Source organism: Symphodus melops, assembly GCF_947650265.1.
Source record: "Symphodus melops genome assembly, chromosome: 11".
NCBI lineage: Eukaryota > Metazoa > Chordata > Actinopteri > Labriformes > Labridae > Symphodus > Symphodus melops.
This window is the reverse complement of record NC_136701.1, coordinates 20,989,934-21,017,795: the sequence shown is the minus strand read 5'-3', so window position 1 is coordinate 21,017,795 and position 27,862 is coordinate 20,989,934. Positions and strand designations below refer to the sequence as shown.

The 27,862-nt window shown below is 41.2% G+C and overlaps 3 protein-coding genes across 6 annotated transcripts; all 3 read left to right on the top strand.

The window, feature by feature from the left end:
• The first annotated feature begins 16 nt into the window (after positions 1 to 16).
• mepcea (methylphosphate capping enzyme a) lies at positions 17 to 10,592 on the top strand. 4 transcript variants are annotated; one of them, XM_079355248.1, is made up of 7 exons: positions 17 to 236; positions 364 to 449; positions 636 to 745; positions 1,938 to 3,805; positions 6,030 to 6,248; positions 6,367 to 6,490; positions 6,582 to 10,592. In XM_079355248.1, the coding sequence occupies exons 4-7, from the start codon at positions 1,985 to 1,987 to the stop codon at positions 6,614 to 6,616; spliced, it is 2,199 nt and encodes a 732-aa protein (XP_079211374.1). In that variant the 5' UTR covers positions 17 to 236; positions 364 to 449; positions 636 to 745; positions 1,938 to 1,984; the 3' UTR covers positions 6,617 to 10,592. The 4 variants fall into 4 exon arrangements, with proteins under 4 accessions (XP_079211374.1, XP_079211373.1, XP_079211372.1 ...); XM_079355247.1 differs by having other exon boundaries at positions 17 to 449; positions 633 to 745; XM_079355246.1 differs by having other exon boundaries at positions 17 to 501.
• Positions 10,593 to 15,903: 5,311 nt separating this feature from the next.
• On the top strand, positions 15,904 to 19,980 carry spag7 (sperm associated antigen 7). The gene is made up of 7 exons (XM_079355245.1): positions 15,904 to 16,006; positions 17,281 to 17,348; positions 17,908 to 17,996; positions 18,084 to 18,168; positions 18,261 to 18,350; positions 18,791 to 18,947; positions 19,058 to 19,980. The coding sequence occupies exons 1-7, from the start codon at positions 15,922 to 15,924 to the stop codon at positions 19,171 to 19,173; spliced, it is 690 nt and encodes a 229-aa protein (XP_079211371.1). The 5' UTR covers positions 15,904 to 15,921; the 3' UTR covers positions 19,174 to 19,980.
• Positions 19,981 to 20,813: 833 nt separating this feature from the next.
• chrdl2 (chordin-like 2) lies at positions 20,814 to 27,862 on the top strand. Its single transcript, XM_079355244.1, has 11 exons — positions 20,814 to 20,954; positions 21,348 to 21,460; positions 21,603 to 21,696; positions 21,781 to 21,926; positions 23,231 to 23,324; positions 23,680 to 23,741; positions 24,174 to 24,342; positions 24,464 to 24,652; positions 24,748 to 24,921; positions 25,990 to 26,082; positions 26,200 to 27,862. Exons 1-11 carry the CDS (start codon positions 20,888 to 20,890, stop codon positions 26,331 to 26,333), a joined length of 1,335 nt encoding a protein of 444 aa, XP_079211370.1. The 5' UTR covers positions 20,814 to 20,887; the 3' UTR covers positions 26,334 to 27,862.

Here is a 27,862-nt window from a genome sequence, read left to right as displayed (position 1 = left end):
AAGAGAGACTGCATGGGGAGGCTCATTATAATATCTCAGAGAAGGAGTTCTTCTCCTCCTCCATTCACAGATGATCTCCGCCCCAGTCATCATCATCTCAGGCTGCTGCTCGCTGCTCGGAGCCCGGATGCGCCGCCATGCCGACTCTTCGAGCAAAATGGAATAATCTATTCACCCAGCCTGCCTGACATGGGGCGATAGGACTTGACTGGAGAAGTCAATTACACAGTTTGGAGGTTTTTAAAGGGAGCCTTAAACGGGGGACAGACTTGCACGCGACACCCGTGCTACTGTTTACGTGTGTGTGTGTTTGCGTCGCTCGCCACCGTTGTGTTGACACTTGTGTGTGTGTGCGTGTGCTAGGCTAACGTTAGCTCGAGTGTGGTGGAGAGTGCGCGGTGACGGTGACGGTCCGGCCAGAGGCGGAGATAGCCGAGGAGAGCCGAGAGGTGAGTCTGTTACTTTGATGGTGACTACACTGTTGACTGTATGCGAATATAGGTGGGCATCTGGCGCATAGTATCACCTTCATAGATGTGATTATCAGAGGGGGTTCACACAAACTGCATACCTAGGTGCGTGCTTGACTGACTGTGTCCTAATAATGTTGTTTATGTGTGTGTGTTTTTAAGTAGAGCTGAACGTGGAGTCGACGTATGGCCCGCGAGACAGCAGCTAAGAGCTAGCATGCTAAGAAGATAAACAGTCCAGCACAGAGAGAGACCTTCCCCCCTAAACTTTTCAGGTCAGTAACCCCCCCTTGTCTCTGGAGCCGTAACGTTTCAGATCCGAAATGTTATCTGTAGTGTCCATCTTAAATATTAGACCATTTTAAAAATGATTGAATGTTTGTGAATGAAACAGGAAAGTAAACTGTTGTTCATCCTCCAATGTAAATACAAAGTGATTACTCGTGACGTCATCGTCTACATATCCTGATAAATGTATATTGAGGGCTCTCTGGACTCAGGCTTTACATTATAATTCAGGTAGACTTTACTTATTATTTATTTATCAAGAACATTGTTACATCTGATTAAAGTGCAACCATGGTCCAACCTGGTCATATAGTGTGAAATAACCCTGGAACTAAACTGCCCCTGTATGTACATATATTATTTAATGATTGATCAACTCCGCACACTATCATGTAAATACTGTAAAACATAACTTGTTTACTTCATCATGCATTTGCACTACTCACCTCTGCACTGTTGTCTTGTACATATTAGTCTTTAATTACCCGTTTATATTATTAATATTTAATGTTTACATTGTTCAGAGAGCGACATGAATCCATAAATACAAACAGTAAAGCACACAGATATGCGGATTGATAATAATGACTCAGTAAGAATTAAGAACAATAACTGCAATAGCAACTATGAACAAACACAAAGACCATATAAGTAAAATACACTGTGCTATAATAAAACGTGTCATTTAGTGTTTGCAGGTTTGCCTGTGTTTAAGCTATAGATTTGCCTTGTTACTAACTGCACCTCTTTGAGTATGTGAATTAAATGGGTGCAAGTCAAGTGTTTCATCTTTTTATTTGGACGCCGTACATACAATATTCAGCATGACAAAGAATGCCATAAAACAATTTAATGCCCGTGGACTGTAATCAGTCAATCTGAGACCTTTTTAATATTTAATTTCTGAATTCTACACTTAATAGAAAAGCAATCTGCCTTTTAGTTTAAACAAAATAATATTTACTTACTGTATCCCTGTGCTGAAATAATTGTTTTATTGAGTTTTAATTCATATTAAATGTGGTGGATTGTAACATTGCTTTTCATTTTAAGATGATAGATAGATAGATAGATTCTTGATTGATCCTGAGGGAAATTGAAACAGGATTTTAAATAGTTTTTTATAAATGTATACTAAATCGTCGTTTTTCATTGACAAATATTTTCTGTCATTTCCAGATCCTTAAAGATTCCCATGTCTACATCTGCTTTGCAAAACAAAAAAGATGTCTGTTGATGAAGATACTGTAAAGACTGGCAGTCCACAGGCCAGCTCGACGTCACCGCTGCAGCTCACAGAATGCTCCAGAGGTTACACTAATATATCTATGATGGTGGAGGGCACAGCAGCCACTCCTGATTTTGCAGCCGCGTGTCCCGTGATGGGTACTGCGACCTCACCTAAACACACCGGCACCACTGACACGCTCACCCACTCAGACGGCGCTGGACAGCAAGCCAGAGGGAACGAGAATAACTTCAATCGCAAGAACAGCTTTCATCATTCCAAACAACAGCAACAGACCAAGCTAGCAAAGCGCCGCAACACGGCAAATTCGAGCTTCAAGCATCCCACATCTGGCAAGAGGAGACGGAGGGCAAACTCGGAGAGTGACTCAGTCCTGCCCAGCAACTTCCTCCTGGGTGGGAACATTTTCGACCCGCTGAATCTCAACAGCCTCCTGGATGAGGAAGTCAACAAGGCGCTGAATGCAGAGACCCCCAAATCATCCCCACTGCCAGCGAAGAGCCGTGACCCTGTGGAGATCCTCATCCCCAGAGACATCACAGATCCACTCAACCTGAAAAGCGGGATGGCAGACAGCAGCTTTTTGGTTTCCCCCTTCAAAGGTGGTGGCAGGAAGAGGCACCGCAACAGACACCATGGAGGAGCAGCAGGAGGAGGAGGAGTAGGTGGGAGTGGAGGCGGTGGGGCGGTTTCAACGACGCAGATGAACCTCTCAGAATCTGGAAAAAGTGAGTTTAAAGCCGGCAGTTCTGCACCGCTTCCAGTCACGCCGGCATCATGTTCTGCACTAGATATCTCCAAAGAGTCCAACAGTTTCTCCAGTGTCACAGGGGACTCCCACGAGCACTCCGCTGACAACTCCGGCAGCTCCAAGGAGGAGATAACGTCCATATCTCTGGACGATTCCATTTCCTCCGTACCAGGGGGGCCGAACCAGCACACAAGCAGACGCAAGAGGAGACGCAACTCCGGCAAAGCTGAGGCCCCCGTCACCCATTCCACACCGATCGGAAAGTCGGGAGCTGGAGACAGGAGTTGCTCTACTGGGAGTGCGAGAAATTCTCAGTCCTTCCACACACCGAGGAGTTGTGGTCCTAAGACAGGGCCAGGATGTCGCTCACATCAGCAGCCCCAAAACCAGGGGAATCATCAGCACCAGAAGAAGAAGTTCCAGTACGGGAACTACAACAAGTATTATGGCTACCGCAACCCAGGGTCCAGCGAAGACCCCCGAATCCGCATACTTCGCCCTGAATGGTTTGAAGGGAAAGATGTTCTGGATTTGGGCTGCAACTCAGGCCACTTAACCCTCTATATTGCCAAAATGCTAAGACCAGCCCGTATACTAGGCCTGGACATTGACAGTGGTCTTGTAAATGCAGCCCGTAAGAACATCAGGCATTATCTGTCAGAAATGCAGACCCAAGATGCCAGACGGGTGGTACAGGGCACAAAACAGGAGGAGAGGAATGGAAGCAAGAGTCACACAGACAAGAAGCACAACGGAGCTGAGAGCGGGGAGGAAAACGGGAGAGCGGTGAAAGAAGAAAGTGGCCCTGCAGAGGCTCTAAATGACAATGGCTGCTGTCACGCAGATGAAGCAGGGACCCAGAGGCAGGACAGCAAAACAGAGGAAATGGAGCAGGGAGATTGTGATTCCCCTCCCGCTGAGCGCTCTCTGAGCTGCTCTTTCCCCGTCTCCCTGCGGATCTCCAGGGGGCCCATCGCTGCACCTCCACTAACGGAGACATCCTGCACACAGCCCGCGGAGTTCCCTTCCAACGTGTCCTTCGTCAAGGTAAGACACCCCCCCCCCCCCCCTTCCTCTGCGTGTGAACATTTGGGCCACAAATGGCATGTGTGAGGTGACCATTATTGCATCTTGGGAGCCGGGATTAAATCTGTATCTCACAAGTGAACACCTCCCATGTTGTCTAAATGTAAGACTTCTGCATGATGTGAGGAATCTGGCCTTCATATCTATTTCAATCACTCCGAGGCTGCATGCTATGGAGAACTCTCTGAGGTCTGACTGTCTTCAAAAGAGGACTTAATACAAAGTGTGCACCCACTCATTCTCCTTTGAACATCTTTAGGATCATTAAGGCTCTCTGTTAGCTCTGTCATTCTCACTTCCTAGTATTCAGGTTGCATCGTTCAGCTTATCTCGATCTATAAAGAATTATCTGTAGTGTCGTGTTGGCCGGTTTGGTTTATGGTACCTCCAATAAGGAAGCTTGTGTACCAGCTTCAACCAGTGATAGTTCGTTCTTTTTCTGTGGACGGAGTTTCCACTCGAGTGTCATAATCATGTCTTTGTGTCCGTTGCCAACCAGGGGCTTACTCTTCTCTGAAACTTCCTGTGAGTATTGGAATTAAAATCTGGAAGCAGCTAAGAGGAGGCCGTCTGTTCTTTTCACCAGTTTGACACGGTGACGTGTCTGTAGACATCCTGCTATCAGTGCCACCCTCGGGCCACAATCTGCCCAATGCTCCAAAAGCTCGAGAGAGAGAGTCGAGTTTGGATTTCTCCCGTTTTCTGTCACGGCTTTGGGCCTTACACGCTCCGTGTGGGCGGCTGCATCAATCGGTTGGATGCAGAAACTGAATTGTTTGTGATTGAAATCGATAATTGCCTCCTCCCTGCTCGGAGCATTAGAGCTAATGGCAGAGCAGCGCGGAGCTTATCCTGTCAGTGAGTGAAGAGCTTTAAGATGAGTGCCTGAGCCCCCGCAGCCTGCAAAATACAACATGAATTTAGGGGGGGGTGTTGCACGAGTGCCTTCTTTATTTGTTTCGCTCGCCTTGCTTGGAATTCCTTTAGATTGTGGACTTTTGATTTGATTTAAAAACAGCAGACACTTTCTGATTTCAAACGTATCAAAACCACATTTCCTGTCAGTGGTTACGAGGAACATCGTCCTCGCCTCTCTCGCCTCTCTTGGATTGTGTGATAAAAAGAAATTCCAGCATGTGTCTACAGCTGTGCAAATCCTGATATAATTGTCAGCGGTACTTTGGGATAAACAAGTTTCCCAGAGTGAACCTAGTCCAGTATTACCTGAGGGGGTTCTCCTAAACCCTCTTTCACATCAACCTCCACTCATTTTTACCAAGGAGTGCCTGATCCTTAATGCTTTACCTTGCAGATATATCACACATTATGTGATAGATATATAGATAGATACTTTATTGATCCCGAGGGAAATTCAAGGATATGTCTATATCCTGCAACATCGGTTGTTGAAGCCTTCTCCCCTCTTCAGTCTTCGAATCAGGTGTTTGTAATTTAGGCCGATCGCTCTCTGATGTTGCGCTTGTTGTTTTTAAGCGATATTAATAATTTTGTGTTAGAGAGTTTTTTTTTTCATGCGAAATAAGAACAATAATAAAGAATAATACCAGTCTCAACTTCCCAGTGACTCATCTTCAATGTGCTGATTTGACTCAACAGTGGAGATTTGAACATACTTACATTTCACTGCACATCTGTATGAGCATGTGACAAAGAGAAATCTTGAAAAAATCTTGAACATGAGGAAGTCTTAGTACTTAGGTTGGAGCAAATTAGATGAATGTTTAGTATAAAACTTGATTTAAAAAAAAAATATATATATATATATATATTATTATCAATGATAAAAACAGATTCCTTTCAGGACTCACGCATCATAAAGATCTTTTTCCATTTGTTCAGGGAATAAGTTGATCCACCGTGAGAGCTCATGTCTTTGTGTAATGGTGTTACAGTAGCACTCTGTCTGAGATGGAATGGAAGGACTTCCTGTGGTTTTTTGTTGTTCTAAGAAATGTTGTTAACCAACAGGACAGGATATGTCTGGTATGCAAGGGAGGATTAGAGCTGCACATCTCTGCTCTCCAGTAGAGCCCACGCCGTTTATAAAACCTGAAATAAGATGTTCAGACACGGCACACTCGGCTTCTTTGATGCCATGCGTGAGTCAAGACGTCAGAAGGCATTTTGCATTCACAGAACTCACGCCCATACTCCTCTCCTCCAGGCCAATTACGTTCTGGACAGCGATCACCTTCTCGTGACTCAGCGGCCGGAGTACGACGTCATCCTGTGCCTGAGCGTTAGCAAGTGGGTCCACCTGAACTGGGGAGACAGCGGCCTCAAACGCCTGTTCAAGAGGGTCTATCGACATCTCCGTCCTGGTGGCCTGTTCATCCTGGAGCCGCAGCCCTGGGAGTCCTACGTGAGGAGGAAGAAGCTGACGGTAACTTGTGCAAAATGTGAACATCGTGACAAAGAGCGTAAAGATGAGGATTCACCTTTTTTGAAACTCGGCCGGTTAAATATAAGAGATGTGTTGTCTTCTCTTTCCCGCTTGACAGGATAACATTAACAGGAATTATCACAGCATCCGCCTCAAACCTGAGCAGTTCTCCTCATACCTTACAACCGAAGTGGGCTTCTCCAGTTTTGAGCACCTTGAGACCCCCAAGTGTTCAATCAGAGGTAATTCACTCGCCTGTCTGTCCACATGGAGACATTCTTTTATTCTTCAACACTGCAGCGTGATGTTTTACCGTCCTGTTCTTCCTCGCAGGTTTTCAGAGGCCGATCTACTTGTTTCACAAATGACCGCTCCTGCCTTGATGATCATTGAATGTGAGTAGCCTGAACCACCACCAGACAAACAAGCCAGCCAGCTGACCTGGACTGCAAGGAGCCCACTCACTCCTTCACACTTTTCTACAGCTACTCAGACGCTGAGGAGGAAATTCACAAAGGGGAACAGGACCAAAAGTGGAATTTAATTTTGTAAAGATGTGACGTCTTGTGGAGAAAACAAACGTTGTCGTCGTCCTCTGGGACTACAGATTCTTAAAATAACTATGTAGGTCCCTCAGATCTGACTCCACAATGTCTCACCATCACAGACTGTGAGCAGCGCTGCTCATCTGATCTGATCATTTCTTTGGACTATCCTCGTGCTAACGATGCTCCACGTTTGAACCTTGGCCATAAATGATTTTGAGTCCCTTTGGCCACATAGCTCCACTTTCCTAACTTTTTTCTGGACCACCATATCACCCTACATTTAACATGTTTGGGATGGGAGATGGGGCAAATTAATCTAAGCTGCAGTGTGTGACTTACTAAGAAAGGCGTCATCAGATCAGGCCCTCATGATAAAAAGCCACGGCGGATGTCAGGTGATTTGATGACTCCGATGAAGCCTCGAGATGGACGCTACGTTCAAACTACTGATGACAGACGCCCGACACGTTGAGATTTTTATTTTATTTTTAGCAGAAAACTGACTTGTGTTTGAATCCTCTTAAGTAAGACACGAACACATAGTTCGGGGGAATATAAAAGACAAAGTCAAACACACACTCGCAGCAGACGGTTTGATTACAAATTGTTGATGTTTTTGTTCCCATCTCCCAACCCTGACCGTCACCAGTTTGCATTACAGGCCAAAGAGCTGAAGGAAACCCAATCTGTCACAGAGCTATGAGAATTAAGAAGTCCACATGTTGAAATTGGACGATATGAAAAGCTCTTAAATTGCACAAACCTGAGAGCCTATGAAGTGAAGAGGGTCTTGACTGATGATAAAAAATAATGCACAAAATAAAAAGCTCCATCCAAGACAGTCAAACGACAAATATTCAGTGACATAGGTGATGATTAACCTTTCCTTTTTTGGTAACTCTCATTTCCTTCAAATCTGCCATCAAAGATGACCATTTAGTCTAATGTCAAATATATTTATATGTCAAAGTTCAGGACGGCTTGAGCACATTTTTTAACTCTGTAAACAGTTTGGTGCTTTAAAATTCCATCACCCAGAATCCTCCAGTAAAAGCTCAAACATGACGTTTTTTTTCAAGAAGCGAGTTTCAGGCTGTTTTGAAGGTGAACTTTCTCTGAACTGTCCAGAACCGTTTGAGAATTTTTAAAGCTGTCAGGGAAGCAACAAATCACTTCATGGGTCCTTTAAGCCTTACTAATGCTCCATCCTAAGGGTAGGGGGCATATTTGAGCTGCGATGACGGCCAGGTGGGAGCTCAGCTCTGAAAAATTCAGCACGGAGACGACGAGGACTATTTAGAAAAGTTGATCCACAGCATGCAGTGATGGTTTTGTTTGTTTTTTGTTCTAGTGACAGTTAAGCCATAGCCCTTCATAATGTGTTGTATACAATGTCCTTCATTGGGTGCTGACCAAGAGTCCAGTTAAAAGAACACCGTACGACAGGGTCTGTTGTAGTGCTCTGTGAATCACATGCATTTGTTTTGTGGACAGATGATGAACTAATTCAAACGGCAGCATTCACATGTTCTTGCTCTTCAGTTGGATCAACTCCCACAACACTGAACAAACATATCCATGCGTAGAAAATGAATTGGGTGTAAAATGACTGAAAAGTAACCACATGACCCATATTCAGTTTTAATAATAGTTTGTTTGTTTTTCAAAGTGCAGCCAAAATATTTGGAGGGTCTTCTGCTCCTGAATTAGACAAAATATGCCATCACCTTCTCCGTCTCTGTCTTCAAGAGGACACTTTTGGGCCAGCCAGTCTTTGTGATTGTATCTCTGTTGTGCACTGACACTGCTCATCTTCAGTGGCTGGAACATGAAATCTTCCCTGTTTTGGCGTCTGCTTCATTGAGATCATTTTGCTTTCTAGGATAGGAAATGATAAAATAAAGGAAGGATGGTATTGTGTTTGTATTTTACTAAATGATCAATGTAAATATGTTGGCAATTTTTCTTTAACTGTTGTCAATATTAAGTTCATAACTGCTTTTTTTGTTATTTTCCAGTTGTTGTTTTGTTTTTTTTTGTTTGTTTTTTTCTGCCTTGTTTTCAGATGTTTGCTGCCAAGTCGTGAATCACAGGTCGGAGTTTTTGTCCGAAGATGGGCCACTGATCCAGCTCTGTGTGGAGAAATGAATATGTACATTTCAAAGCTCTGCTGTGTTTGATTTGCTCTCTCATGGCGGGTACGTGGATTGTTAGATTGGCTCTTTATTTTTATATAAACAGTTTGAAAGGAGTGTTGTTGTCAATTTCACTTCATTTGATTAATCAAAGATATTTTACAATTCTTCAAATAAGATCCTTTTTTTTTTTTTTTTTTTTTTTATTGACAAGTTGAAAATCACTGAGTGTATAAGAATAATCTTCAGGTTCCACTTTGCATTGAAAATCTGATGTGGCTCATCCGTCACAGGGCAACAAGCACAGCACTCCTCGGGCTCAGACAATCGTCCGCTCAGGCTTAGATCTGCCGTCTTTTTAACTTCATGCAAAAGTAGCAAAGTAGTTCCTTATGCAGGTTGCGTTTAGCCTAGATCACATTTCTCCTGAAATGATAAACAGTTTTTTTTCTCAGCTTTGTGTGTTCAAGGCTGCACCTTAATGGCTCAGAAGCAGAATCTCACTGATTATAACTCATCAGGCCGGACTTACTACAAGCCCATGTAGCCCAGCTAAAGTATGTTGTTGCTTGACGTGTAATTGTTGTCATCTAAATTGCTTTATATATTGGACTCTCCTTGGGGATTTGCAGTACGGCATGTAATAGTGACTTAAGGAGTAAGAAGTCAACACTCCTCGTTTCAGCAGCATTTCATTTAAATCAGACTTTGAACTATTTCAAATTTGTGATAGTCAAATCTACAGCATTTGGATATTAATATCATAAAACTGTATTTTTTTTTTGGGCACAATCTGCCCCTGATGATTGTGATCTTTCCAAATTCTCCAAAAAAAACAAAAAATAATCTTCATTGTCTGATTATAAAGGATAGAGTTCAGCTTGTCCATTGTGCTACGTACATTTAAATCAAATGTAAGTAAAATAGCAGTGAAAGCGACCCTACCTGATGCACTATTTCCTTAAAGTTATTTTTCCTGCATTCTTTAAATGGAAATACATTAATGCAGGGGGAACCCTTGTTAAACGTAGGTGCAGTGAAGGACATGATTTGGTTTTTTGTGAGTTTGTCTGAGAGAAACTGTTCTTGTTGAACATCCTTCAGTTAATGATGTTGTCCTGCTTGGTGCGACAGTAGTGTGAGTACCGCACACGAGAGCTTTTCATTCTCGTCCATGCCCCACCTTTACACAGTTTCAATCAAGTTTTACTGTAAAATGTAGCTGCAGCCCTCGTCTAGTGTTAGAGCAGCTTTAGCAGGACGATATTTACCTGAAACAATTCAGCTCTGACAGCAACCATGAGAGGTTTTTTTTTTTTTTTTTTAAAGTAACATTACTTAAAATGGATCAGTTGTGTGAAAACTGGATGAAATATAAATTTCCTTGGAGCACAACGAATGCACATAGTCAAGGAGTGTATGATCACCTCTTCCTGCTGAATTTGCACTGATATTGAGGTAATGTAGTTGAGTACATTCTTGCTGTCATGTTTTACATGAACGTTTGTAGAACAGCTTTTCTGGGGGTGGGGGGGACTTGGAATAAACATCCTCCCTTTGTCAGGGAACTTTTGATTTTTTTTTTATGCCTCTGAACAACAAGATATATCTGAATGTTACTGTGTTCATCATTTTCATTGATTAAAAGTGCTTCAACATTTCCTTGTTCAGTATTTGCTTATATGGAACCTTGTAAAGTTGGTTAATTTTACTTTTTTTTTTGGTAAAGGTGCTTAAGTAATGTGGGTCAACAGCCATCAGTAGGAGTAGATTCATTTACTAAAGCATGTCAATAGCCCAGTGTCAGACATCATGCTGTGGTATTCCATATTAACCTGCAGGTATTCTGTTTCAACCTCAATTTAAATCAAACTTCTATCTCTTCATAACCTGTAGTATTGAGCCTTAACCATTTCACAAAGCTAATAGATAGCTAGATAGATAGATACTTTATTGATCCTGAGGGAAATTCAAGTATTATCAGGCTTGGACGAAAGGACCATTCTTTGTCATTAACCTCTGACCTTCATGGCCAGGTGGATGCTTTCCATCCTGCTTTTGTTATGCTGCACAAGCGGTTCACCTTCCTCACATGGGTAGGCTACGTGCCTACAGCTCATGGGACATGGACTTTGGCCCTGATCAACCACTGGATCAAATCTGACGAGGGCGAGGTGCTGGTGATCTTAAGAGGAAACTTCAAGTGTTGGTTTAGCCACCACTCCTTTCGGCTGATGTTTCGTGCCCCAGCTCGGTTAAGTGCCAGCTGTGGGGACATCTGTACCTACCCTGGATTAGAGCTTATTACAGCCTGTTAAAATGTTGTCATGGCCGGGCTTCTGGGCATCCCAGAGCTATCAGATTTGGTTTTGGGCCAACCCAGATTTGTACATTTCAGGATCTTGGAAGGGTATCTAAAGTGGACCTTATGAGGAAGCTTAGCCTAGCTGTGGGGATCTTTCGCATGCTGGCCCATGTTATGAAAGTTGCCCGTTCAGGGGGATATTCTTGTTGCTGTCACTGAGTTGTTCTCCAACTCCTCTGCAGCTGTCCCAAACAGCCCAAATGTCTTCTGCCTTTACTGATCTTGAAAACTTGAAAAGGTTATCTTCTGTCTTCTTTTACATACCCCCTGCCTCTACAGTCCAATCTGCTTTCCTCAGATTTCAAATCTGCATTTTATTTGATTCTAGAGAGCTTTTAGATGGTATTACCTAAGGCGTTGACTGGCCAGCAAATTCTGGAGAATTGGGTTTATACTTGGCTCAGATCATCTCCATGATTTCTTGATGATTGATTTTGGTTTCTGGTGTTCCTCCTGTTGTGGCTTCACTACTTGCACGCCAGATGTGCTGCTGCAGCTGCTGGTGGTGGTCTTGCTTTTCTTCTTTCTAGTCAAACTGTCATTCCTTTACCAACATGAGGATTTCTTTGTCTCATCCTCTCTTCCTGTTGGGAAAGCTTGTGTGGGTCCTCTATTTCATCATCTATGACGGTGGGCTCTGTAGCACTGTGGTGCTCTGAGCTTTAATTGTCTTAGCTCCTATTTTTTCCAAGCTTAGATGGGGTTTCTCCCTCAATTTGCACTCAATTGGTGGTTTCATATTGGTCGTTACGTGGGATCTTCTGACGCCAGTCTTCTAAAAGTTCTTTTGCTTGTTGGTAGTTTCCATTCATCGGGTATCCTTGGTGTAGGGTTAATCTTCATTTTTCTATCCGACCTTTCTTTTAATAGGCTGCTTTTCTTTTCCATTAAACTGTAAGTCTAATGGGAAACAGAACAAGTTCATCTTAAAAATCATCCATACAAGATAGTTTTATATGGTCAAATGCTGAAATAGTGAAATTATAGGATGGAGACAATCAATTTAATGTATGCTCAGTGAATTATGAGCTATACATTGATTCTCCAACACAGTAACAATCTGTCGCAGGAAAACAAGTCGAAGACAAATCTGTCAGACATGAGGACAGGCACAAGACAAACTCTTACCAGGTCCCATATTAAATTGACTCTTACTTCGGGCTGTAATAAAAGTTAAAGTTATTTTAGTGAGAATTGGTTGCTTTAACCAACTGCATCTACCAACCCTCCTTTCTTTTCAATGAAAGTCAACATGGATACGTTCAAAAAAAATCCTCCACCCTGTGATACATTTCTGTTCTAAGCTGCTAGCTGTCAGCTTTGTGAAGACAGACAGCCTCGTGTAAACAGGTTTGTCGGGGGGGGAGTTAGCCTTTTGTGGTTGGGTCATGCTGCGCTGTCTGAATAGTACAAAGATTCAACCCAGATGACAATGCAGGGCACAATACAGTGGCTCATGTTTACAAATAGCGTCCATGCCTTTAACACCTACCATAGCCTGGTCCAGTCATCAACCATCTTCAGGTCCGGGCTCTCTGGAAAAAATATTCTGTATTGTTTCTGACAACCACATTGACAAAAGTGTTTGAATCCTAATCAAAGATTTGACTATTAGTTAATATTTTAAAATGAATAATGCCAGGTTTTTATCCAGCATTATTGGTGTTTAACTAAACCTATGTGATTGTATTTGCTTGATGCTTTTCTCTCCTTTTAGAAAAATAAAACCACAAAGCAAGTTCCCAAACATAGACATTCAACCCCACTGTCAGAGATAGGCAGACAATATGACAATAGATTTGCTTTGCAATCGTGACTGTCAGGTTGTGATGTTGTCTGTCTGTTCCAGACGGTGTTGTCCAGACAGACAGAATGGTGAGATGACATAAACACAGACAAGAGACATTACACTTCATTCACAAAAGCTCTGTTCCATCACTGCTATTTGGGTTGGTCACTTGACCATCATTGTCTCATATCGGAACAGGGCTGAACGACAGCATGCCAGGCTCCACTCCGACTGCTTTCCATGCTCGTATATAAGGTCAGGCTTTACAACAAGTGTAAACACTCACTGTAGATGTTTGATGTAAAGTGAAAAACTGCATAGCTTTATATTTGGTTTAGTGTACTTCATGTGGACAGTGCCAAATATCAACAAAGCAAACATGAGTATTTTAGAATGCATTTATTGGAAACACTACATTTCACAGTTGAGGAAAGTGTTCACACAGGGTTGATTATTAAATGTGATCATCAAATACAGGCTTGATCTCACAAGTGTTCAGGCAGCAATGACTCCCATAGGTAAAACAGGGTTGCAGTTTCACACATAAAAGCTGCTCATGTCAGAAGTTAACTTTAAGAGCATTCAGTCAGATCTCAAGGCAACTCAAAGACTCCAGAAGACTGTTGTGTCTGTGACCAGGATCCTTTTCTGAAGGTGTTGGGACATCTTCAGACAACAACAGTTGCTAAGACCGCGTAGCACAGCACCTGGAAATGATCACAGTGCAACATAAAAGAGTCTTGTTGTAAGTTCTTTTCTTTAACTTCAACAGAATAGATTCACTTATCGCTTTCAAGATGTTCTCAGGCCCACCTGTATCTTCTTGGGCAACCATGATGACCAACGATGTACTCCTGAGCATAGCAGAACCGTCTGCAGAGTCCTCTATACCCACAAGTCCAGTACTGCATCTCTGGATCATTTCCTGTATACAATTAGAAAAATAAAATTAGCATAATGAGTTCTCATGTTCCTGACAAACATTGACCTTACACGACACCAGTATCAGCACAGTGTTTTTTGTGTATCAACAATGTCATGGTTTGCTTGACTCGACCTCACACTGTAAGAAAATGTTTGTATCCATTCTTTGCTTACCCTCCCCAACTGCGAGCATCAGGAGAAGCACAAGGAGAACCAAGCTCAGTCCCTTCATGTTTGGGTACCAATAAGCTTTCAGACACTGTGGACAGGCTGATGCTGCATTTATACAGCATTTCCACCACGGGGGAGGAGTCCGTCGTGCTGTGTGCAAATCACAATAACAAAGTATGGCTGAGTGATGGCTGTCTGAGTAATAAAGGTCAGGAATAGCAACTTTCAGCCTAGTCAACAGCTAGAGCTTAAGAATTTCCAGTTATTTGGGGGCATTTTGAACACAGACAAATACACAAAAAAAATTTAATGATAAAATACTTTATTTTCCAAGTTGTTCCAGGTGTACAGCAAATGTTATGCACTGTACACCAAGCCCATATTCTGAATACAAAAAGACACCTTCTTACCTATACACCCCTATAGCTGGATACAGGAGTACACATACTGTAGACCACAAAAGCTGTCCTTCACAACAACAAGTCTTCCAAAAGATACAAACATATAAAGTACTAGCTGATGTTTTTCTTTTCGACACAGTTAAGGGTCCAATTCTTTCTGTCGTATTGTGTTTTCAGAGGTGCCCTGTGTTCTGCCACTGAGCTGCCCACATCTGAATATAGCACTAGTTCATGTGTTATTGCTGATGCTGTGGAACTACAATAAAAGTGCACAAACACACTGCTCCAGTGACACAGGGGAGGATTGTTAACAAAATAACAATAGAAGGCAGGGACACAGAGACATTGACTTGCACAGCATGCCCCCTAGTGCTTATGAAAAGATGTAGACTACATTGTGCATGCCTGTTTACTCTCCAACTCTGGTTAATCAACCTGGAAATGCATCAATGTTTAAAAAAAAAAGAAGAAAAATGCAGATAAAAAGTGATTTTAAAACATTTTTTTACTCAAAATGTTTACCATCATAGGTCAAAGAAGAAAACGGAATGTTAAAACATCATAAGGAAAGAGGGCGTCAGAACTTTCTTAATTGATATGTAAGTTTTCAAAAAAGAAGAAAGAAACAGAAACGTATTCAAGCAGACAATCCTAACCACGCACACTTCTTTCTTTGAGAATTTGTAAAAACGTGGATCAGTGTCAGTTAAATTATGGCATGAAATGGTTTTCTTGTTTTTGCATAAATATACACTTTCAAGAACATTTCAATGCAAAATAAAAAAAAAATGCTTTTTGGTTCATGTGAATTTGAACAATAAAAGGTTTACCATCCCTGCTAGAGGGCAATTTGTTTTGCAGTCAGTAGTAAAATAAATACATAGCAATCAGCATACAATCAGCATATAATATAGAATGGACAATGAATAAATACAGTAGATAAGAAACAGATTAAGCAACACAGTTGGTCATTTAAAAAGGTGATAGCAGCAGAGACAATGAGTTTCTCATTTTCTTTGGCCTACATGCAAGCTGAACCTGACGACAGCAACTTCAAATCCGTGGACAGTCAGGCTGATTTCCAAAGATTTACTGAGCCTTCCTCAAATACTTTACTTTATATTAATGAGAAAGATCAGAGAGAGAGAGAGGAACAATCTTGGGATTCTGCCACATAATTTAATGATGCTCATTATTTACTTTCCTCCCACAGAAGGGGGCAATAGAGGTTTGAAATGCCGATTTTTAAACAGCGAGGAACAACGTTGCCATCTGCGCATGCGCAGCATTTACAGCTGCAAACAACAACACATTGGACGAGCTGCCCTTTTCATTCCAAGATGGCGGACCTCCTAGGTTCAATCTTAAACTCCATGGAAAAGCCTCCGACCGTCGGGGACAAAGAAAGCCGACGAAAAGCACGAGGTACTTGATGTGTTGTTACAATAAAAGAACCGTTAATATGTGATATGAGTAGGGAGTCAGCAACGATTTAAAAGACAGGCGGATAGAGCATGTCTGAGGCTGCCATTGGCCAGCTGAGCTTTCAAGTACAGCGCAGTTGTCCCGTGGTTAGCAAGTCCCGCGAGAACAAAACAAGGGGGTCACCCTCCTTCTGGACTCTGGACCAAAGATGTGAGGGGTCCTTGTTAAGTAGCTTTATGTAGGAAATTGCTCCTGAAAATGGAGCTCACATGCTGACCAAATATTTGTGTAGCAGACTGAAAAAAAGAGTGCATACAAAGCTGAGACTTTACTAAAAAACAGAAATGACATCTTGAACACAAACCTCTGTTCAAAGTCCTGCAGCCTTCAGGGGTGAGAGATGTATCTGTGAGTGTTCATGTTGAGCTGGTTTATCTCCCCATGAATGGAAAGCGAAGATTTTAAAGGGATACTTCACCCATTTACATGAAGCTGTGTATCATTAGAAACATGGTAGTAGTGTTGAATGGTAGTGAATCCAGCCCTCATTTTGCCCTGAGACGAGAAAAATGTGTTTTTCTTTGCTTGAAAGTTTTCTTCATGTGATGCAAAAAGCGTCATATTGCATCACATGAAGAAAACTTCCAGGCAAAGAAAAACATATGTTTCTCTACACAGCTTCATGTAAATGGGTGAAGTATCCCTTTAAGGACAAGTAGCTCTTCTTGATCTCAAGAACAGGTTTTGGTAGTTGCTGTGTTGCTCAAATTGAATGACGTCAATAAGTTGTGTAAATAACTAAAACTTGTATTACATTTATACTTAAATGACAACGCCTTTCTTAGATCGGAAGAGCTGCAACTTTTCCATTACACTTACATCTGATTCAAACTCTTTCTGTAAATAGCACCTGAAGCCAACATTAAAACAGTTTGAACTGTGTTATAATATTTTTCCAGGTTGTTGTGTATCCTTCAAAACACAATTCTCAAGACAGTCAAGATATAAAGTTGTAAAACTGGGACAAAGCTGATTTGACTTTTGGCACAAATAAACAACTCTTTTCCTCTTTTCTGCACATAAACATGTCAAAGATTCCCGTGTCACAGTTCTCCAGGCTTAATGAACTTCAAATGTGTTAGTGTTTTTCAGAGTAAAGGAACCTTTTTGTGACTTAAGTCATATGAGTGAAACGGTTGTTTGCACCGCAGAAACTTTTAAAATGACCAAAATAACTTTTAACACCACAAAAATGTGACTCGTGTTCATTTCAGAACAAGCTGCAAGACTCAAGAAGATGGAGGAGCATGAGAAGAGAAAGAAAGCTGAATTCAGGAAAAAGGTGAAAAGCTGAAGGTCACATCTATTACACGTTGATTATGTGCTGTCGGCTTTATAAATTACACCTCCGACTCTTACTGCGAACTGTTCTGCAATACCCTGAACCTTCACAAAGTTCATCATTTTGAGTTTCTGTTGCCATTTTAGGAGATGATCCGATGACCTCAATTTATAATCTCTGTGATTTTGTCAAGAAATCGGAGACATCTCAAGTTTAGCAAATATGTTTAACCTCAGTTTGTAGAGCGGTGGCCACAGAGACGACACTTTTTGGCGCTGGGTCGTCTCCCGATCTTGACTCTACTTGGAGCCAGACTTCCCCCACACTCTCTCTCTCTCTCTCTCTCTCTCTCTCTCTCTCTCTCTCTCTCTCTCTCTCTCCTTTGGGGGGGTTGGAGGGGTTAAAAGCAGTATTTATGACAAAGCAGTTGTAGATGTTTGCATACTGGTGATACTTACAAAGTGAGCTACTGTGTTCTGTCTGCACTACAGTTTGCACGTCTTTGTACCTTTTTTAAAAAAAGTTAAATAACAGAAAACGTCCTGTTTGTCTTTCTTAGATGGAGAAGGAGGTTTCAGATTTCATACAGGACAGCTCACAGCAGAAACGGAAATACAATCCCATGGGGAAGATTGAAAGGAGTATACTGTAAGAAATCGTCGCCGCAGATATTTGCAATCATGACGCCTTCTTTAGCCCTCACTCACACTTCTTTCACTTCCCTCTGTGTTGTAGACACGATGTCGCAGAGGTGGCTGGTTTGACCTCTTTTTCGTTCGGGGAGGACGAGGAGAGCCGTTACGTCATGCTCTTCAAGAAGGTCCGACTTTCATTGTTTCTGTTTTGATTGGACTGTCGGATATTCGAATGATGAAATATAATCTGACTTCTGTCGACTTTGTTGACTGGCAGGAGTTTGCTCCATCAGATGAAGAGTTGGAAGCGTATCGCAAAGGAGAAGAGTGGGATCCAAAGCTGGCAGAGGAAAGGCGCAAACTAAAGGTAGTAAGACTTAACGCTCTTCTGATTTCATTCAAAAACCTCCTGACCTTGACATTCATCTTAAACATCTCAGTCTTTTGTCTGAAAAAATAACGTAATCTTCCTCAATCACTGAAATAACATCTCTGGATCACCTTCAACACAGCTATGGTTAAAGTAGATCTCAAAGTAGAACATGTCCAGAGAGGCCGATACGCATTTCTTCTTTGACCACTGTAATAGACTCTCATACTCGTCTCTTAAGTAAGGAAGCCCAAAGCGGACATTTCTCCATACATCTTATGAACTCCATTTTCCACTGATAAAAAGTAATATTCAGATGTTTTTAAAGCTCTCGTCTGTTTCATCTTGTGTCCCCAGAGCTGCACAAGCAGCAAACCAACTGAAGTGTACTGTAATTTCCATGACACTCACATTTCTCTCGTCTCTCCCCATGAAAGGAACAAGCCGCATTGGAAGAAACAGCAGCCAGTCAGACGAAGAAGTCTGAGGCGTGTCCCAACTCCAACTACAGAGACAAGTACAGTCACCTGATCGGCACCTCGGCTGCAAAAGACGCAGCGCACACACTCGAGGCCAACAGCGCCTATGGCTGTGGTGAGTGAATGATGTTTTATTGACTCAGCCTGTTGAAAACATTAGCTGACTTTTAGTCCAATATTTTACCCTCTTTGTAAACTGACGATGTTTGTGTTTCTGTCTCCCAGTACCGGTTGCAAACAAGAGGGACACTCGCTCTATAGAAGAAGCCATGAACGAAATCAGAGCCAAGAAACGGCTGAAGCAGGAGGACGACACAGGGGCCCAAAGCAGCAGCTCCTGAGTCTCCTCCTGTTTCGCTCTCTGTCTATATGTGTGTGTGTGGGTGGGTGTGTAAGTGTTTCAGTAAACACTCAAAATCATCCTAATAATGCATTATTCTATACTTCATCCATGTGATAGAATAACTTATACAGCAGGTGTTGAGTCTCGTATGAAAGCTGCTCTTACACACATGATTGGACACTAGGAGTTATCTCTTTTTGATTTAAAAGTGTCTGGCAGATGTTCAGTGATTCAAAAAACACATTTTAAAGAGATTTTATTTTGTTTTTGGCAAGCTTGTTGCCGATTTTAAATTTCTAGATCGCATTTTAAACATTAAATAATGAGCGACTTTGAGCTTCGGATTCATTTTGAAAGTAAGATTTTAGGCAGAAGCATGGCTGAGAAGACCCATGTGGTCACTGCAGATATAAAGGGATCAGGGATGTGTATGTATATGAACCAGCTGTTGTTTTAAAAACATTTTTTTTGTCTGAACTTGTTTCAGAGACTCCGTTCGGTTGGGAGCATTGCCATGTCCTCCATTGCAAGAGGAAATAAACCCTGTTGTGTGTATTTTCTGAACGTTTGTTTGACTGTGAATACAAGTATTCTGCTGAACTTAAAGGCATCGTTACGAAGCCTGCGTTGGTTTACTTTTGGCGTCATGATAGGGAGCCGATCCAGAACATGTTTGGGTATTTGTGAGCTCCTTTTTGTTTGTCATATCTTCAGTAAGTTTGTAGGCATCTTAATGTCTATTTTAACATGGTTGCACTGTTTTATCCCCAATGTATGTTAATAAAGGAAATTGGTGTGTATGTTCCCCAATAGCCCAGTTTCTGCTTTTTAACTGATCACATCAACAGAATGTTTATTTTGTACCAACCTGTACAAGAAAAGCACCACACAAAATATGAAGTAAAAAGAAGATATGCGTTGATGACCCAGCGAGGGGAAATTCAATGTAACACTGTTAATGTTTTTGAGATCACACAGAAGAATCACATTCACGTACACTAACAGGATCCTTTGGACATACACTAATTCAGAGTGAGGGGGCTGCCCAACGTGACTTGATGCCTTGCTTAAGGGCAGAGCTCAGGAAGTGAACTGGCACTTCTCCAGCTGCCAGACCAATTTCCAGACAGCTCAGGATTCTTTGGCTTTGACTCAAACAGTACAACATCTTGGCCTGTTCTTGATGATAAGCATTTTCATCGGTGTTAGTAGCTAAGCAACTCTTTTAAATACTTTTAACTCAGTTAACAAAAACATTTAAGTGTATCTTTGTACACTTGCACAAATAACATTGATAACAATGACTTCAAATACCTCAGTTCTTGTACTTTTATAGAATTTGATATTAAGTTAGGGGCGCCATTGTGGCCTAGTGGTTAATTTACGTCAAATCTGACTGTCCCTTACTCAAATAAAGGTCCGAAAATAAACTTTTAGAAAACTTTCAGTTCACGTTTATCGTAGTTTTTTCTCCGTTGCTGTCTGGTCAGTCCACATCTATTCTATCGGGGTTAGGCTACTTTTCCCTCTATCATTCGTCTGTGCGAGTCTGCGCTATCCTCTATGTCCACAGGGAGGCGCCAGATGCCCCCACAGAAAAATATCAGAATTTTTTTTTCTCTTGTATTATTGTTTCACACTGTCCTGCAGTTTCTGTCTCGCAGAATCACAACTTTATTGCGCTGCAGACTCAGTCACGCACATGTAAAACCATGAAGTCCAGGCTGCTGTTCTTTTTCATCATTTGGTATGCAGATGCAGAGCTGAAACTCCGGAAAGGTAAGAGCACTCCCTGCTGATGCTTTATTCAGTCCTGATAAAACATGAAGAGTGTCTCAAAGAGGAAAACTGAAGTCAGTGGTAGCTGGCGGATATTAAAGATTTCTGTTTTGGATGAAACCAAACTTTGTTGCGCAATGAAAACTTCAATCACATTATTCAGCCACAGACGTCTCTATTACAGTATTGTATTAAAACTTCTGTTTGTCTCAGTGCTTACATAGACTGTATTGTCAGTGACATTTGCAGTTTCGTATCTTTTTCTTTGTATTTTAGTACTTTCGCCGTGACTTAATGTCTCACGTTTAAAGCCTTTGTTCACATAGTTTTAATGTCTCTTTTATCTGCGCCACATGCATCCATTACACTCATCTTTCTTACTTTGACACTCAGGATCCGGGTCAGTTTGTACTTTTAAAGACAAGACGTACAGCCCAGGAGACAGCTGGCATCCCTATCTGGAGCCCTTTGGATTTATGTTCTGCATGCGCTGCGCCTGCACAGAGGTGACTTTTATCAAACTGTATCACTTCTAAACTGGATCTAAAGGAATATAACTGTCCAACCTTTACATTTGAGCTCTTAGTCAAGAGATAGAGATCGGAAGTTGAAGCTGGCCAATGCTTGTAAACTCTGCTTTCTCTTTAGACAGGCCATGTGAAATGTAACACCATCAGGTGTCCTCCTCTGCCCTGTGAAAACCCAGTGACTGAGCCTCAGCAGTGTTGTCCCAGATGCACAGGTAGAAAGTAGTCCTACAATCAGGACTTTTTTGAGAGAAATTCTTGTGGTTGTGACTTCTACCCTGTGTGATGTTCCTCCTCAGATGAGCCCAGGATCCCTGCAGGACTCAGAGCCTCAGTGAAATCCTGCAGGCACAACGGGACCATTTATCAGCCTGGGGAGACCTTCACTAAGCATGACCTCTTTCCATCCAGGCAAAGCAATCAGTGTGTTATGTGCACATGCTCTGTAAGTTACATCTCATTTACTCCACCATTATTAATCCATAGAAAGAATATGATGGAACGAGTTAGAGGTCTATGTCCCTAGGTGAATTTATCCTGCATTAGAGTCAGATTAGCTTCAAAGTCAGTTTGCAAATGCAAGTAATGTGCCAACAGCAGTGCTCCTATTGTCAGGGCAGCAAACATTAAACAAGAAATATAATGCATGTTACATTCATGCAATTAGATAGATGGAAAACAGTACAAATGTGCAGGAATGTGCAGCTTGATGTTCAGTACAAATATCGACCTTGCGGAGTAGATTTAAAGACAGGGCCGTGAAATGATTTAGTGAAATCCCATCTCGGATTTTTTGCTTTTGTGAATAACAGAAATGTAATAATTTTCAGATGTTTCAATGACAAAGTGTTCATCTTCGCCAGTGGGGACTGTGTTTCGATGAAAGTATTTCTATGATAAATATCAATAAATTCCTTACAATCCTTCTTCATCTGTGACTTTATCATTCTCACTTCACACCATTTTGAAGGTGAAACAAACGCCGCTGAAAAGGGCAAATATTCAATGAAGAATACAAGCCTTTACAAACACTTCAATAATTACAAAACAGCAGCTATCGTAGTACAGTATCACACGAAGGCCACTTGTATATCAACATTTTTTTAAACATTTCTTCTCAGTTAACTTACAGCAGCGGATGCCATGCAGTGAATGTGGAGACCTCACTTCTTAAATTCCCATTACTATTGTCCAATAATACTGTAGCTGGTGAAAACATCTTGCATTGGTTTGAGTGCTGGCTTGGCATCATCACGATCCGCTCAAAAGACTGGGGTTTAGAGAACAAAGGCAGATTTCAGAGGGGAGCGAGCGTTAGTGAAGCCAATATTGAGATCACCCTGAAGATGTCCTCTAAAAGACAAGATGTGAGAAGTTTACGACTTGTTAAGTAGTGTTCGTTAGCAGGTGTTTCTGTTGCCAAGGTGAATTCACATAACATGTAGTTCATGAGAAAATGAAGACCAGTGCTCTATTGAGAAGAGTGCAGTGTTTTTATCAGTCTCCATTATTTTATTACATTAAACTTTAGTGCACTCAAACAAAGACTTAAAAATTTGGTTAATTTTTCAATTAATTTAATTCTAATAAATTGTTATAAAATATTGTCATATTAAATATTTTCTGTGATTATCAATTTCCTGTTTAAGGGATTGTTAAAATATATTTTTTTTCATTTTTCTGTCGAGATGCTATTGATGTGTTTTGTGAATTTTTTTTGTTGCTGAAATTTGCTTTTTGCCTTCTCAGAATGGAAACATCTTCTGTGCTCTGAAAACGTGCCAACCAATCAGCTGTTCTTCCCCTGTGACAGTTCCCGACACCTGCTGTTTGGTGTGTAAAGGTAGTCAAACTCCTGCAAGCTCGGCTGATCACGTGACCACATTTCAACCCGAAAAATTTCTTTTTTCCTTTCTTTTTCTTCTTCAGTAAACTCGGAGACATTTTACACAGGAGCATAGTAATAACAAGGCATATTGAGCTTATTGTATTATACATATTATTAGTGAACTAGATGCAAAAATACACTTAGAGAACTGATACTGTACATAACTTAGTCACACAAACCCCTGCAATAATGGCAGTATCATCTGATTATGACACAGCTCCACTTATTTCACTCATTTTTAAGCACAAATATACATCTTTTATAGATGTCCTGGTAATTACTCCGCCCTCTCACTTGTTTCTCTCTGCAGATCATGGCACCAGCGGGTCCTCATCCACTGAGGATGGCAACCAGCAGCTGAACAGAGGAGTTGTACGTTCTTGCTGATGTCATAGAAAATGAACATTTCTTAGTCATTGCTTGAAGACGTTTGAAGAGTCCTTGAACGTGACACTGAGGTCATTACAGGCTTCAGGAGATCTTCTTTGTAGCTAGTGTTGTGCAAGAGGACAAGGAAATGAGTTACTCTCCTTGAGGAAGGCAAAGGCTCTTTGTGCTTTGACATCATGTTTTCGCATCTAATACATCCATAATTAAATATTCATGAAATTCTGTGCCTGGTAAAAAGTCCAAGTTGTATTTTTCTGTTTTAATTGTGGATGAAATTGTGATGGTCACAGCAATTTAGGGATCCAGAGACAGACTTAAACCTCCTTTGATTCAGGGACAAATCAGATGCTCTTTCATATAGAAAATAATATCAATATTTAAAAGATGATTTTGTTATTGTTTCTGTTTCAAAAGAGACACTCAGTGGACCAGTGTTCTGGGGAGCAGGGCAGGGCGAGGTCCGACCGAGCCACACCACCGTGGACCAGGACTTCTCCCAGAGGCCTGAGCCTCAGTAAACTGAACCTCAAAGGAGCGTCAGAGACCACAGTGAAGATATTGTTACAGAGGAAACACCAAAGAGGTGAGACTTTGTCAAAACAGAAAGATCCCGACAGGTATTTATTTTATAGACGTGTTCCTTCGCAACTTTACGATGTTTTCCATGTGTAGCACATCGCTCAGATGTTTTCCATTTCTCACAGCTTGTTTATACAACGGAAAGACGTACTCTCATGGAGACATATGGCACCCAGTTTTGGGGAGGGTCCTGGAATGCATCCTGTGCACTTGTACTGATGGCCTCCAGGACTGCAAACGCATCACGTGTCCTAGCCAGTATCCATGCCAACATCCTGTGAAACAAGCAGGGAAGTGCTGCAAGACGTGTCCAGGTAGTCTCATAACAAACTGTACTGTTTATTATGACATGTTGTTGATTGGCTGTAAACATCATCCACTAAACATATCTGCGTTTTTTCCTCTTCAGAAAGTAAGACTGAAAATAACCAGACCCAGTGTTACCTTGGATATAAAAATAATCTCCTGGTGTATAAAGTAGAATCATCGCTGAGAGTGGACTCACCCAACGCTGTGAGGATCATCGTTGTAGAACGACAAAGTACTGCTGAGGTTGAGGTGCAAGTCTGGAACACCGTGGAAGGTACTGTGGGCAGTGGTGTGAACTTTATTCAAGTTGAATTTAAACATTTTCTGAAATTAAAATAGGCCTGAAAAACTCTTATATCTGTCTGTTTGAATTGGAGAAACTGTCAGTTGCCAGTGAGCTTAGCTTGGGATGCAGAATAAAAAGGAAAAACAGCTCGCTAAGAAGAAGTGCAGCACAAACACCCTGAACAACCAGAACATCCACACTTGTTTGTTTTGTAAGAACAGGAAACCATTTTTAGTGCATGTTTTAGTTAGCTTTGGTTGAAAGATGTGTTAAGTATGAGATATAAGATAGAGCCCCGCTTTCCTTTTTTAGCTCTTTGCTAAGATAAGTCAACCAGGTTTCTGGCTGTATCTTCATATTATTCGTATACGAGAGAGGTGTCAGAAACAAAAGCTTAAATGAAGCTTCTCTTTTCTGCAGTTAAGTGAACATATAAAGATGTCTTTGGGCTGCTTATCATCACGTACCTGATTTAGTTTATAGTTAAGTATGTTTCATCTTGAAAGCTGTGTGTCTTTTAGCTTGAAACTTTAAAAGAACTAAAGGAAATATCCACAAGTATATTCAACCAACCAGCAGACAGATAGACTCTATTGAGGTTGTTTTCTTTTTTTGCAAAGAGTTAGTGCATCTCTGCATAAGCATGAGACACTATGCACAGTGTAGCAGTCACAGTATAAAATATGAGGTTCAAAGTGAATTCTGCAGATAATATCCTGCTGCGTTCTCACACCAACTCAGAAAAAAATAGTAGGGGTCTGGCAGGAAAAAACTCGGGCGGAAAAATGTGTCTTTTTCAGCAGTTTTCTGCAAGTGTGAAAACCCTTACAGTAAATGTAACCTGCCACGTTCACAGATCAGCTCAACCAGTTTTCTTTCAGAAATTCTGAGAGAGAACTGGTTGTCTGGAGGCAGTCGGGGTAAAAATACAGCGCGTGTGTAAAATTACAGCACATGTGAAAGAGGCTAAAAAAACATGTTTGAATGACAAGAGATCTAAAAGCTGTATGTTTGGATAAAATGTATGATTGTCTTCTTAAATCTTTATTAAAACAGGTGCTTTACAGTTAATGGATATCGGTGACGTTCAACGAAAAGATATTGTGGATCATCCAGAGAATTACACATTGCTCACAACACTTGATGAAGGTTAGTTTCATGACTGCTCCCTGTGAGTCTTCCTGATTTATTTTAATAACTTACTTTAGATTTTATCACCCGTTTTGTTTTAGCCACAGCGATAGTGACATTTCCCTTGTTTTTCAGAGACATGGAGAAAATTTAAAGAGGAGGGGGGAAATCTGAGTCAAGGCTCTCAAACCACGATTTGTGAAGACGGCATTCGTGAGATGGTGACTTTCCTAAATCCCAAGCAGATAGAAGACCAGTGTCCACCCTAGTGGTTCTTCCTCAGTCGTCTCTTTTTATATCAATATTCCCAAGAACCACATGGTTAGTATACTGTACAGTCTTTTTCATACAAGTTGCACTTTTGGGACTTTTTAAAATCCCTTGCCTAGAAGCAGATGATAATAAATAATATTTTTGGAACATGATGGAAAAGGGGCCACGTGAGGTTTTTAGAAGAAAAGCACATTTCAAGGATTTTCAATGATAATTAACATATTTATTGAAAAGACAAACAGGCCTTGTTTGAAGTGTTTTGGTTTTTGTGTGTTTTCTCTGTAAATACATGTGACTGTGAATGTTTTTGCATGACATAGCAGACATTGCCTTATTGTTCGCTTTGCCAGTTAAAAGAGTGTGTGTGAAAGAAAGCAAACAGAATACAGACGCAACGCTGCTATTTTTAATGCAACCACAGAATTGAGTTTGTTATTGTAGCCTAATGACATCAAACTTACCAGTAAGGATTTAATTTTGAAGTGATTATTGTTGATATAACTTGTTGCACTTTGTATCTCTGCTTACAGTTTTACACATAAATGGTTGTTCGGTTTGTTGCTGGCTGTAATTTTCATGTGCAAATGTCCCACATAAAGAAAGAAAGATGGTGACATAAGTATGTTGATACTGTAGATGTTGAGCCAGGCTTCTTATGATGTGGCCAAGAGCTCAAACTTCTACGTGACGTGGTGGTTTACTTATTCATTTATAGTCTGCTGGTCGGCCTCAGAGGAGCTGTCTTACCCTGTTGTCGTGCCATGGCTTCCATTACATCCAACCGGAAGTCCAGATCAGCTTTTTTTCCTGCTGGAGATAAAATGTTATCATAGGCATGGAAATGAAAAGCATACGTTTTGGACTCCTTTCAGTCCATACACTCTTTGTTCACACACACAAACTATATCATAATATCATTCCTCGACAAAGAAAAGGTTTTCTTCACTGTTTGTGTCTCAAGCCCTTTGTAGTCATGCTAATTGTTCCTAAAAAATAAAGGGGAAACATGAGTTTCACGTGCAGATTTTTTTCATTTTTAATCTCTCCTCTGAAGGGTTAGTTATTCAGATTGGAAAACAAGAGGCCAGAAACTGCTTTATAATGTATCCAAAAAGTTATAACACTTAAAACAACTGATGGCTTCAGTCTCATGTGCAATGGAAAAAAAAAACTGAGCTCTCCTTCTTCCAGATCCATGAAGCAATATGCATCTGAGCTCAAATACTAACAGTTTCCTGGCATCAGCACACTTTGCATGTCTAAATTAATTCCAAATGTAGAAGAAGTGATAACTAGGTTAAGGTCAGTAGGCGAAGTCTAAGGACAATTACAACCACTCAGAACATTCACCGGATGGTCGACCTATCTCAGCTCTTTGGACCTTTTTAGAACCTTTAAGCAAAATGTTTTTAGTTCTTCTTTTTCAGTTACTAGTCCAAGGTGCGATATGTATGCCACTGTAACATCCTCCCTTCAGTTTGAATGTCAGAGTAAGTAATGGTGGTGCCAAATCTGTCATAAAAGG

Bases quoted from the DNA above. Each gene is read 5' to 3' on its own strand.
- mepcea (XM_079355248.1), top strand. From the start codon at position 1,985: ATGTCTGTTGATGAAGATACTGTAAAGACTGGCAGTCCACAGGCCAGC. The intron at 3,806-6,029 runs GTAAGACACCCC...CCTCTCCTCCAG, and splicing joins CCAACGTGTCCTTCGTCAAG to GCCAATTACGTTCTGGACAG. The intron at 6,249-6,366 runs GTAACTTGTGCA...CCCGCTTGACAG, and splicing joins TGAGGAGGAAGAAGCTGACG to GATAACATTAACAGGAATTA.
- chrdl2 (XM_079355244.1), top strand. From the start codon at position 20,888: ATGAAGTCCAGGCTGCTGTTCTTTTTCATCATTTGGTATGCAGATGCA. The intron at 24,343-24,463 runs GTGAGACTTTGT...CATTTCTCACAG, and splicing joins ACAGAGGAAACACCAAAGAG to CTTGTTTATACAACGGAAAG. The intron at 24,922-25,989 runs GTACTGTGGGCA...TTATTAAAACAG, and splicing joins AGTCTGGAACACCGTGGAAG to GTGCTTTACAGTTAATGGAT.
- spag7 (XM_079355245.1), top strand. From the start codon at position 15,922: ATGGCGGACCTCCTAGGTTCAATCTTAAACTCCATGGAAAAGCCTCCG. The intron at 17,349-17,907 runs GTGAAAAGCTGA...TGTCTTTCTTAG, and splicing joins AAGCTGAATTCAGGAAAAAG to ATGGAGAAGGAGGTTTCAGA. The intron at 18,948-19,057 runs GTGAGTGAATGA...TCTGTCTCCCAG, and splicing joins CAACAGCGCCTATGGCTGTG to TACCGGTTGCAAACAAGAGG.